The sequence below is a fragment of the Acomys russatus genome, chromosome 13 (assembly GCF_903995435.1).
Source record: "Acomys russatus chromosome 13, mAcoRus1.1, whole genome shotgun sequence".
NCBI lineage: Eukaryota > Metazoa > Chordata > Mammalia > Rodentia > Muridae > Acomys > Acomys russatus.
The window spans coordinates 71693097-71705137 of record NC_067149.1 but is presented as its reverse complement, the minus strand read 5'-3'; the positions used below and the strand labels follow the sequence as shown (position 1 = coordinate 71705137).

The following is a 12041-nucleotide window of genomic DNA, read 5'->3' as shown; positions in this document are numbered from 1 at the left end:
GAAACATTTCAATGGTGCCTGTGATTTGTTCCCTGCCCCTTGGTGGGGCAGCCTTGCAGGCACACAGAGAAAGGGATGCCAGCTATCCTGATAAGACCTGGTAGACTGTGATCAGATGGTGGGGGGAGGAGGCGCCCCCATCAGAGGTCTAGGGGAGGGGAATAGGGTGGAAGAGGGCGGGAGGGTGGGAGTGGGAAGATAAGAGCGAGGGCACAACAATCAGGATGTAATGTGATAAGTTATAATAAATACATAAATTTTTAAAGTATTGTTTTAGTAAACCTCAAACTGTTTCAGAAAACTACTATTAAGTACTTTTAACATTGCTGTACAGATGATGATATAAAGGTTAGGCATTATGACACCATTCTTGCGGAGTCTTCCTACCTCTATTCAAATTAAAAGTTCAGACCTACTGACATTTCAAGCATTATTCTTCCTGCGATATTCTCTTTGAAATATCTTTTTTGACTAAGCACTAAAAAGTATAGGTTGGAGCTGGGACTCAGGAGGTGGATTCCTATGAGTTCCAGGACAGCCTGGTTTACATATTGAGTTCCATAACACTCAGGATTACGTAGAGCCTGGCTAACATAAAACAGAAGTGTGTGTGTGTGTGTGTGTGTGTGTGTGTGTGTGTGTGTGTGTGTGTGTGTGTGTTGTGTGCTAAAGCATACGTTTCCTATAACTTTTAAGAAATTAAATCCTGAATAGATTCAGGTGTCCTGGTTGTTAGGGTAAGCCATAAATTCCCATGGGAAGATTAAATGCCTGAACAGAATCTTAGTCATGCAAGACCTTTCAAGCAGAATAGTCTGCAGAACTAGAGGTCAAGATCTTTAAAACTATTTTTTTAATTGTCCACTAAGCATTTCACTTGAAATGCTGACTGCATTGCTTCTCCATCTGCCCAGGCTGCACAGGGAATAAAACCTGAGCTCAGTGTGGAAGAAAAATACTCAAAATCGAGTTGGTGCTATTTTTAGTCTAAGAATCAGTATGTGCTAAACAGATTGTGCACGTGTCCTTATTCTTATACTGTAAGAGGTGGGGATAACCCTACTTAATGAGAAAGAAATTGGAAGAAGAAAGGGGTCAAACGAGGACACAGAGCATAAGGACAACAGGGAGGAGTGGGGGAGGGGAGGAAAGAAGAGCGGAAGGGAATTCTTACACACAAGTTGAGCACACAGCATACCAGTTCTACATTTTAAATAGCTGACTTTCATTCACAATGTATTATTTGCAAATGGTGAGTGAACGGTAGCAGATTTAAAAATTAAAGACGTTGAGAGAAGTAAAGACATTATGCAAACTTACTTTTAAAATGTATTCCTCTAACTCCAGCTGCCATTTCTACAGTGCCCTCGGCTATACTTTCTTACATTCTCTTCATTTACCCTGACCATCCCTGCAGCTTCTTATTTAACTCTCCATTTGGTACTGGCTTAACAAACACCTCTTATTACACAAGAAATTAATGTAGCACTTACATTAGACCAGAACATTGTACTTATCACAGTCCAAACCACAAATAAAAGTCACAAATAATAAATAGTACCATCTTAACATCATGCCCAAATAATGTCCAATATCTGCATACTGACAGTGTTTAAATATGCATACATTTTTAAAGTTTTCCTCCAAAAACTGTAATTATACAACTCCTTTTTGTCTTCCAATTATAACCTCAAATGCTAATGGTGTATATATGCATACATATATAATGTATGTATATTAGTATACATTGATACAGGATCTCACGATGTAGCTCTGGCCGGCCTGGAACTTTTTAATATAGACCAGGTTGGCCTCCAAATCACACATCTCCACCTTCCTCTGCCTCCCAAATGCTGGGATTTAAGGCATGTGCCATCAGAGCCAGCACTTAAGATATTTTTGAATAAAGATCAACTGATATTCCGAGAATTCTTTAAAAGCTGTTATAGTGTTTCTCAATGTTAAATATTAATAACCCAACTTTTCAAATAGTGGAAAGCATGCTTAACAATACTTACATAGAAGAACCACAATATATGCCTCCAACAACACATGTATTTTACTCTCTGACTGAGCATTGAAATCACAGCAGGCATCATGAACTCACACGTGTGTGTAAGTCACACCTCACTTGTTTCCTCTTCAGTCTTCTGAGATGCTACTTTATGCCCATAGCCCCCTTTGCTTCATGGATGTTCATAGAGCGTTCTCCCTGAAGACCTTGTGCTTTATAGCTCAGTCATCAGGTCAGATGGTCCATATCTATACTGTTATTATTACCCATCAAATATCAACTTGGTCCCCCTTGTTTCTCTAAAACTTTTACCTTCTGGCTCCTTGTCAAAGTCTTCAATCAACTAGAATTTCCAAAACTTCAAGACAAAATAAACTTTTTCTCCTTTTAAGATGAATTCTGCAGGTATTTCAATCCCTGCAAGTCCCCTATTCTTGATACATTTTCTCCTACCATAGCCACTAGCTTCTCAGTTCATAACTTAGTTACCTACTTTGCTAGGTCACTGTCTCCAAATCCCAGTGCTTCCCTCTCGGAAGAACCCGAGGTGGAGTGAAGGTTTGCACACTTGTTCTGCACATCTATCCAAGGCGTAGGATTGGCATACACACATTACACACTTTTTCAGGCACTGACATAATCAAAGTCTTTGCCCCTATCTTAAGGCCTACTTTATAGTTTCTATCCTTTCTTCTTCCAAGAAAATCAGTTGTTTCATGTATCGTTCCTTTTTCCTTGTATCTCAATAAAATTTCCTTCTCTGCAACACCATACCCATCAGCATCCATAAAAGGTGCTGGTTCTTCCCTGTTTCTGTAGAACAAGAACATCCCTAGAAACTGCCTCATTTCTTTGGTGCTCTTCAGAAACAAACTCCATGAAAACAGCAGCTCAATTCTATTTCAATTTTCTCTCAGGTCAACTCTAATGCACGAATCCCACCATTCTGTGGCAGTCCTCTGAACTGATGATCCTCAATTCCATTTCTTCAACCTCTGTCCCACTAGAATCACTTGTACTGTTGATCACTCTTTCCTTAAAAACTACTTTCCTCATCTGGCTTCAAGGAATCATTCTCCCTTTCTTTTCTTTCTACACCACTATATTTTTCCGTTGCTTCCCTTCTTTTATCCAATACCTCTCAATACTGAGGTAGCCCAAAGCTCAGTGCATGGACTCCTTGTTTCTATCTAGACTTACTTTTTATACATTAGACTTCGTCACAATGAAAAAGTACTTTACTTTGTGATATGGTTTGTTTCTCAAGGGCATGTGTTGGGAGCTTGATCCTTCATGCAGCAGTTTTGGAAAGTGGAACATTTAAGAGATGGGTATAGTGGGAGGTCCTTAGGTTAGCTGGATGTGTGCTCTTAGAAGGGACTGTGGGGCCAAAACATCTCTGGGTTCCTATTTGATGATGTGACTCTTCTTTCTTATAGACACTCCTACCATCACCCACAGGGTCCTCACTAGAGCTGAGCTGATGTCCCTTGAATCTCCAGAACTGTAAACTAAATAATTTTCCTTTCTTTACAAAATAGCCCATCTCAGGCACTTCGTTATAGTAAAGAAAAACACAATATCACACACTGGCAAATGATTCTTATTTAATTTTTATTTTTATTATATTCATGGATCTTTTGCCTGAATGTGTGTATCTGTATCACTTACATGCCTGGTGCCCACAAAGACCATAAGAGGTCACTGGGACTGGAGAAATAAGTGCTTGTTAGTCACCATGTGAGTGCTGGGAATCAAAACCAGGGTAATCAATTAAATAATATGTCAATGTAATATGTCAATACAGTAGAATAATACCCAGCTATAAAAAAGGAACAAACTTGATATTGAAATAAACAACTTATATGACTCTCAAAGGCATAATAGGAAAAAAGATTAAACCCCAAAAGTGCATACATTTATGACTTTCTTGAAAAAAGAAAATTAAAACTATAGCCAAAGAAGACAGATTATTTGTTTTTAAAGGCATCTGCCTAGCTTACTACAGGTATTAAAGATATTAACTAGATAAAGAAATGAAAAACTGAAACCAAAAGGATTAAACTGAGTTGAACATTTAAGGAAAAAAATTAATACATAGCTCCAATGGTGTTGGTCTGATGTATTTTGGTGCTAATTAATAAAAGGCCGTCACGCCTGGGCAGGGCAAATGAGATAGGCATGGCTAAGGTTCCTGGGTGTGGGGAGATGGAGAGAATCTTGGAAAGAAGAGAGACTGGAGGAGAAGAAAGAAGAAGGCTGCCATGGATTAGATGGAAAAGAAGCACATGGCTGGCGTGGATGGAGATTTGGCCCAGATGGAGAACATTAGCAAGTATTTGGGATTATGGATGGGAGGTATCTTGATAGAAATCATTAGAAGCAGATGGCATGGGATTGGGGCAGGTATCCTACACTTGCCCCACTCTAGGAAGTAGTTTAGGGGATTAATATCTGCCCTACCTCAGGTTAACTAAGGCTATTTTAAAATATAACAGGTGTCTGTGTCTTGATTGATTTCTAGTGGGTTATACTGAAATAATAATACTTATAGGCCTAATGATAAATATTACTAGGCCATACTAATAAATTAACAACAGTACAATGGTTTGCATTTTCAAGGATTTCCAACAAAGGTAAAGATAGTCAGTAGTGACTCTTTTTTTAACTCATTGTAAACAGATGTTGCAAGTCAAAACTAAAAAGAATGGCCAGGGTGCTGACCTAAGATCACTGCATGTGAGAGACGTCCAATGCCTCTAGATACATTCATTCTGAGAAGATGATGAGACAGCTTTGTCCAAATAGTTTAGACCTTTCCAGACAAACAGAAAACTAAAAAAAAATTATTCTCTATAGATTCAGAAACTAGAAATAAAAGCTGTAATGCAAAGGGAATCAATTTTTCATTTAACCAAAAAGTAACAATTAGAGTGACAATTCCCAGCACTAGCATGAGAACCTCGGAGAGAGGCAGGAGATAGAAAATATTGATTTTTAGGAATTTCACACAATGCATCCAACCACACTCATTTCCCAGACCTCCTATTTTGTGACTTCCTCCAAAAAAGAGAAGAAAAGAAAGTCAATCTGTGATGCCCATATATTCACTGGAGCATGACTTCACTCCCCGTGGCCAGCTCCCTAAAGAAAACTGAGTTCTGTGTCCTCACCTCACCCCTGCCAGAAGCCATCAACTGTGGACAGCTACATTTCAACACCTTTATGACAATTTTTAAGAGTTGGTTTCAATGGCTTCCTGTCAGGACTGTTTCTTTTCTCTTTTCTTTTTGCTTCCTTTTTATTTATTTGTGTGTATGTGTGTGTGTGTGTGTGTGTGTGTGTGTGTGTGTGTGTGTGTGTGTGTGTGTGTGTGGTGGGGGTGGAATATATCTCCATGCTGAATAGAAAGAAACTTACACAATACTACGATCCATGTGTTTGAGAGTTGGTCTGTAGCTTGGCACTATTGGGAGGTGGCAGAAGCTTTAAGAAGTAGAGCACTGTGGGATATTTGCAGTGTGGGAGGCCTGCTTTTGAATAGGACAGTGGGGCACCAGCCTCTTCCTCCTTTGCTCTTTTTCCTATAAAGAGTGTGGTGAGTTCTGGTTTGTTCTGCCGTGCATTCCCTGCCATGACGTGGTGCCTCATCCAAAAGCAACAAGACCGCTTGGTCATGGGCTGAAACCCCCAAAATATGAGCCAAAATAAGTCATTTATAAGTTGAGTATATCAAGTATTTATTGTAACAATGGAAAGCTGACTAACAAGGTAAACAAATATAACTTGCCCAGATTACATTGTTGGTAAACAGTACAGCAGATTGAGGCCAGGAAGGGTCAACTCCCAAATCATGTTCTTTTAGTTTAGCTTAATTCTACTTGATTCAATAAAAATTATTTCTAAAATAATCTGTTTCGTCAAGCACTGTGCAGAAGCTGTAAATAGAAAAACAAGTAGCAAATAAAACATGTTCTTTTGTTTAAAAGAAACTTGATAATTTGTTATATATTTTACAGAGTGCTATAAGTATCTGATAATAGATACATCCTTTAGGGGTGTCAAAGAATCATTGTCCTGGAGAGAATCATTACCAAATGGCCACTGAGGTGCCTTCCCACCCATGGCTCTAATAGATATGAACTCCTTGCATATAATAGGTTTCTGGAAGCCAAGTCACTGATATATTATGAAATTAATTATATATTCTACAGAAGGGACAATTAAATTTTAAATGTGGTTTAAAAACTATGGATAAGGCAGCATTTAAAATACCACATATTTGAAAATTCATAAAGAAAACTTATTTCTCAACATTCTGGAGTACAAATAAGATCAAGGCATCAGTATGGACAGTGAGAGCTACTCTCTGCTCCCAAGATGGAGCCATTTTCTAAAACGATTTATTTTAATTATTCATGCCTTCACTATAACATCATGATTTTTTTCTCCTGAGAGATTCTGAATTTTGTTGACGTATAACATGAATCATCACAAAACCATAGCTGTTACGGTCTGAATACATCTTCCCTCAAATCCATACACTGAAACGTAATCATTAGTGTAGTTATATTAAGAGGTGCGTTCTTGTAGAGATGATGAAATCCTGAGTTAAAAATGCTGAAATGCGGGATAAAATGAAATAGACAAGCTTGCCTTCTTATCTCCTTAGCCACATTTAAGCAGCACCCCTTCCCTCTAGACAACACAGTAAAAGGTTGCATTTGGAGCTGGAGAAATGACTTAATGGCCAAGAGCAGCATTACTCTTGTAGATGACCCACAGTTGATTCTCAGCACCATTCTAATGTCCATACATACATATGTGCATGTCCATATATAGACCAACATACATAAACATAATTTAAAACAATTAAAATACATCTTTTTAGAAAAGGACTCCATCTTGTTTCTAGTAAATGAAATCCACCAGTGAGAATTTACTCTAAGCACTCAGAGGGTAAGAGGGAAAAAAATATTTTTAAAAGTAGCATGTGACGAATGCCCTTAATCCCAGCACTCGGGAGGCAGAGGCAGGCGGATCTCTGTGAGTTCAAGGCCAGCCTGGTCTACAAAGTAAGTCCAGGACAGCCAATGCTACACAGAGAAACCCTGTCTCAAAAAGCCAAAATAAACAAACAAAAAATATATTCAGTGAGACTAATAAAACAATTTAAGGGACCAGAGAGATGGCTCGGCAGGTAAAAATTCTTGGTACAAAGCCTCCCAGCATGACAGTGATTGCTAGGTCGCCCATGTTATAGCGGGAAACATCCTATTCTGCAAGTCGCCCACGTGATAGGTGAAAAGAACCTAGTCTGAACGTTTCTCTGACCTCCACTGTAGAACATGTGTGTGCAAAAACACACACGACACACAAACATAAATAAATGCTTAAAATGTAATAAAATAAAAAGATGTTTAAAACATAGAAGGAACTATATGAAAGTCTTAGATCAGTTTTTACAGTTAAGCAGAAGTAGAAACCCTCGGTGATTGCCTCTGTCTACCTTAAATCACAGCTCAGGGCTCTCCAGATCTGAACATCAGTATATAATATTTTTTTCTTCTTTTCTTAGTTTTGTATATGTTTGCTTTGGGTTATTTGGGCTTTGTTTGTCTCTTTTGTTTTGTGTTCGAGGCAGAGTCTTGCCACATAGCCCAGGCTGCCCTAGCTAGCTAACACTTTTAACCTAGGAATACACACCTATATAATAGTAATATTTATTTTCAACAGTATTTTATGGAGGACACACAACGTTACTTATTAATGAAACAGCATTTTTATTCTGTACCAGGAACATAACAGTATGACCTTAAAATGACCCTTACACACACTATGAACATAATACTAACACTAGTAGCATACACTGTTTTCCTCATACTTAATTCAACAATTTTCCCATTATACTGCTGTACAATTATTATATACAGATGAGATTTCTAACACATATGCATATATACAAAAGCAACATCTCAGACACACCACCTAAGTATATATGCCTTTGCCAGTACCAATACTGCTATGGAAACAAGATTAACCATTTTATTGAATATTATAATATTGACTAAAGTGTTACATTCATATAGCATCTACCAATCTATGGATTTACCAAACTTTGTTTATCCTAATCTGTGATTAAAAATACCTAGTGGAGTTAGTGACACATGTGTCTCTCTGTGAGATGATTTCTAAAGACAGTTAGATCCTGAAAGACAAATCTCAAAGGAAACTGGGTTGTTTACCTCTTTCAGTTCCTGCACAACAGCCGAGAGCCTCTCGTTCTCCGCCTGGACATTTGTGACCACGGCCCGGCTCTGCTTCAGCTCACTCTGCATCTCCAGGACCTTGTTTAGATAGTAAGCTTCCTTGGATGCAGACTCCTGCAGAAGTGTCTCCTCCCGGGTCTCCCCATCCTCGGCCACTTTACGGTGGGTGGAGAAGGACTGCCCAAACGCCTGAAGAGAGAGTGCACAGTGAAAAACACCTCAAGATTAGTGAACAGACTCAGGCAAATGTTTTATTCGGTTTTGCATATAAGAAATGCTACTCTGAAATACTGCTAGATGCAAAGAATTAAATAACAAATGAATATACACACACAAATGTGTAACAGTCTATCATTTCTAATGCTTCAAGTAATTCATACCCAGTCTGTGAGGTGCTGAGGATTGCACCCAGGCTCTCACTTAGGCTAAGTACACATTAAATCTCCAAGCCACACCACCAGCCTCTTCAAACGCAATCATAAGGATAAAGAAAAATTTTAAATATCTTGCCAAAATGTATGAATCAAAGAAAATGTGAAAACATTGCTAGGTACTTTATACTACATTGTTTAGACACATTCTATAGCAAAAGTCCATCACATTTTATGTTGTTGTTTTCTTTAGTATTTTCCAAGAAAAAAATAATAATTACATCAATTCTTTAGTACATTGGCAATAGTGTCAGAGGATACCCTTAAGAGGAGAAAAGAAAAAGAAAAACACCAATCAGCATGCAGATTTCCTACAACCACAAAGAGACATTAAAATGTCATCTCTATATAATAAACATTCACTTATTTGTACAAAACTATTACAGAAGAAATAAGTCAAATTAACAAAATTGAAACCAACAGAGGATAACAGAGAAATATGGAAAGAACTAGACCATAAAATCTGATAGAAGAAGTAAGGAAAATGATACTTAGTTCTGAGTATTTTATATCATCCTGAAGTTAAAAGGCACAATATTATTTCATATTTACCCCCAAATAAATATTAGTAAAAATCAACCCACATTGAATACCAGTAGTAACAAACTATTGGTATAAAATATTAGTGCTGAACCTGGCTTTCCTACAAATAAACAATGGAGCCACAGAGAAGGGGTGGGAAATGATAGATTCAACCTGAATAATTTTGAAAAACAGAACTTTTACTAAATACCCTTCCTTATAGTAGAATTCTAATATAAAGGGTGTGATAGAAATGAATTATATTATGAATACACCAAGAAATAACTGTTACAGAGGAAAAACTCATCCTTGTAACCTAAAATTTGTGGACAAAAGTACGGGGAGAAATGGGCTATGTGTGTAATCTCTTGTTGTTGTTGGGGTTTTGTTGTTTGCTTGCTTGCTTTTCTTTTAAGACAAACCAGGTGGGCCTCGAACTCACAGAGATGTGCATGGGTCTGCCTCCCAAGTACCAGCTATTTGCACAACCCCAAAGAATCCCTCTTCAAATTCGTTCCCTAAGGAAACCTGGGAAGCACCACCTCATCTCAGTAGCCAAACCAGCTTAGAAAAAAGAAATCAGCGCAGTGAGACACAGGCTAATTACTCCAGCTCTATTGGCTTAGAAACTCCTTTTAGGTACTACACTAATTCCATGGGCACTCTGACACTTGTACAGGATTCCGTAGCATACTAATTCTTATTATGTGTGGTTAGAATTATGCAGCACTACTTTTAATGTGTAGCCTTGCAGGGAATCAAATTTCTTTTGTTATTAGTATAAGCCCAACCAGAATAAGTACTCCTACAAGTATTTTTTTTCCTTTACTTATATGGCCTTTTTTATTATCCTTGTTTTGCTTGTTAGTTTGTTTAAACAGGATCGTATGTAGCCCAGACTGACCTCTGAACTTGTAAGCCAAGGATGACCTTGAACCCTGATTATCCTGCCTCCAATTCCTTTACAATAAAATCGTGGCCTTGTAGCATCACACCTGAACTCTTTTCTTTCTTATTCTCATCTCAAACATTATCTCTCCCTCCCAGTCATTCTCCCCATACCTCCTCTCCCCCAGATCCACTCCTCCTCCATTGCCCTTAAGAAACAAAAACAAACAAAAAGGACAGACCTCCCAGGGACATCAACCATGGCATAACAAGTTACAATAAGACTAGGCACATACCCTCACATCAAGGATGCATGAGGCAACCCAGTAGGAGGAAAGTGGTCCCAAAAGCAGGTAAAAGAGTCAGACACTCCCTGCCAGGAGTCCCACAAGAATACCAAACTACACAACCATAAAGTATAAGCAGAGGACCTAGCTCAGACCCATAAGGGTTCGTGTTTGTCACTTCAGTCTCTGAGAGCCCCTGTGAGCCCTGCTTAGTTGATTCCATGGGCTGCGGTCTCCTGCCCTCTCTCTATACCATCCTTCCTCCCCATCTTCCGAGGGCTCTCTGGCTCCACCTAGTTAGTGTTTGGCTGTGTGTCTCTGCGTCTGCTCCCATCAGCAGCTGGAGGAAGCTTCTTTGATGACAACTGAGCTAGGTACCGACCTATGGGTATAGGAATCATTTCATTGATTTTTTTTTTTTTTTTTTTTTTTTGAGTCATGCTTGGTTCTCTTCCCGAGGTCTCTGAGTCATCCAGCTTCCAGTTCCCAGCTAGTCAGGCAGTGTCAGGCATGGGCTCCATCTCCATGGCCTGGGTGTCAAGTTGGATCAGTCATTGTTTGGCCACTCCTACAAGCTCTGGGCCACCATTGCCCCAGCACATCTTGCAGGCAGGACAGATTGTAGGTTGAAGGTTTTGAGGCTGGGTTGGTGTCCCAGTCGCAGTGCTAGGAGCCTTGCCTGCTTATAGTAGATGGCCAGCTCAAGCTCTGTACTCTCCATTACCAGAAGACATCCCAAGGTCACTCTCATAGATACCAGGGAGTTTCTACTACATTAAGTTTCTACATAACCCTCCAAACGCCCCCAATTTCAATTGTCTTTCCCAGTACCCTCTCCCTCCGTCCCTTCCACACCCTCCTGATCCCTCCTGTTCCTATCCTCACCTGCAAAATCCACTCTATCTCCTTTCCCAGGGAGATCCATGAGCCCTGTCTTGAGCCCTCTTGTTATTTACCCTCTCTGTGTCTGTGGCTTAGAATTGCATCACACCCTAAATCTTTTTTGGGTGTTTGTTGTTGTTGTTGTTGTTGCTGCTGCTGTTGTTTTCAAGCAAGGTATCACTCTGTGGTCCTGTCTAGCCTGGAACTCAATTTGTAGATGAGGCTGGCCTCAAACTCACAGAGATCTTCCTGCCTCTGCCTCCCAAATGCTTTACATGACTTTTTTATTGTAAATTCAATAAAATTTTATCTAAGGGATTTGATTCCTTTCCTGTCTATCCAGGTCATAGGTGTTCAAGGTTTCTGAAAATAGTGCTTTTTCAAAGACGGTCCATTTGTGCTTTCAGCCCTTTATTTTTTACCTCTCCATAAACTACACACATGGTGTCAGGACAACTTCAATGTTCTCAACCATATGATCTTTGGCGACTTCTTCAGACAATTTGCTTTAAGAACCATTCTAAGTTAAGCCTTTTGCTTGTTGACAACACCTCTGAAGAGTTCTGTTCTTATTCATGCCTAACATTCAGGATACTAATCATTACTGTAGTACTGCATATAATAGATTAAGTATCCTGGCATCCTTAGCCCTAGCGAATCAGACATGTTCACCTTCAAATCCCCTTCCCACTACCCAAGGTTTATAAATAAAGGCTAGCTGGCTTGCTGGGGGAGTTCATGGCTCTCT

At 39.1% G+C, this 12041-nt stretch overlaps 1 protein-coding gene across 7 annotated transcripts in view; it reads right to left on the bottom strand.

The window, feature by feature from the left end:
• Bicd1 (BICD cargo adaptor 1) overlaps positions 1-12041 on the bottom strand; it is a 121917-nt gene that overhangs the window by 62588 nt on the left and 47288 nt on the right. For all 7 annotated transcript variants that reach the window (XM_051155632.1, XM_051155633.1, XM_051155634.1 and 4 more), the window contains exon 2: positions 8260-8472. In XM_051155632.1, the coding sequence (XP_051011589.1) occupies positions 8260-8472 (213 nt within the window). The remainder of the gene's footprint in view (positions 1-8259; positions 8473-12041) is intronic.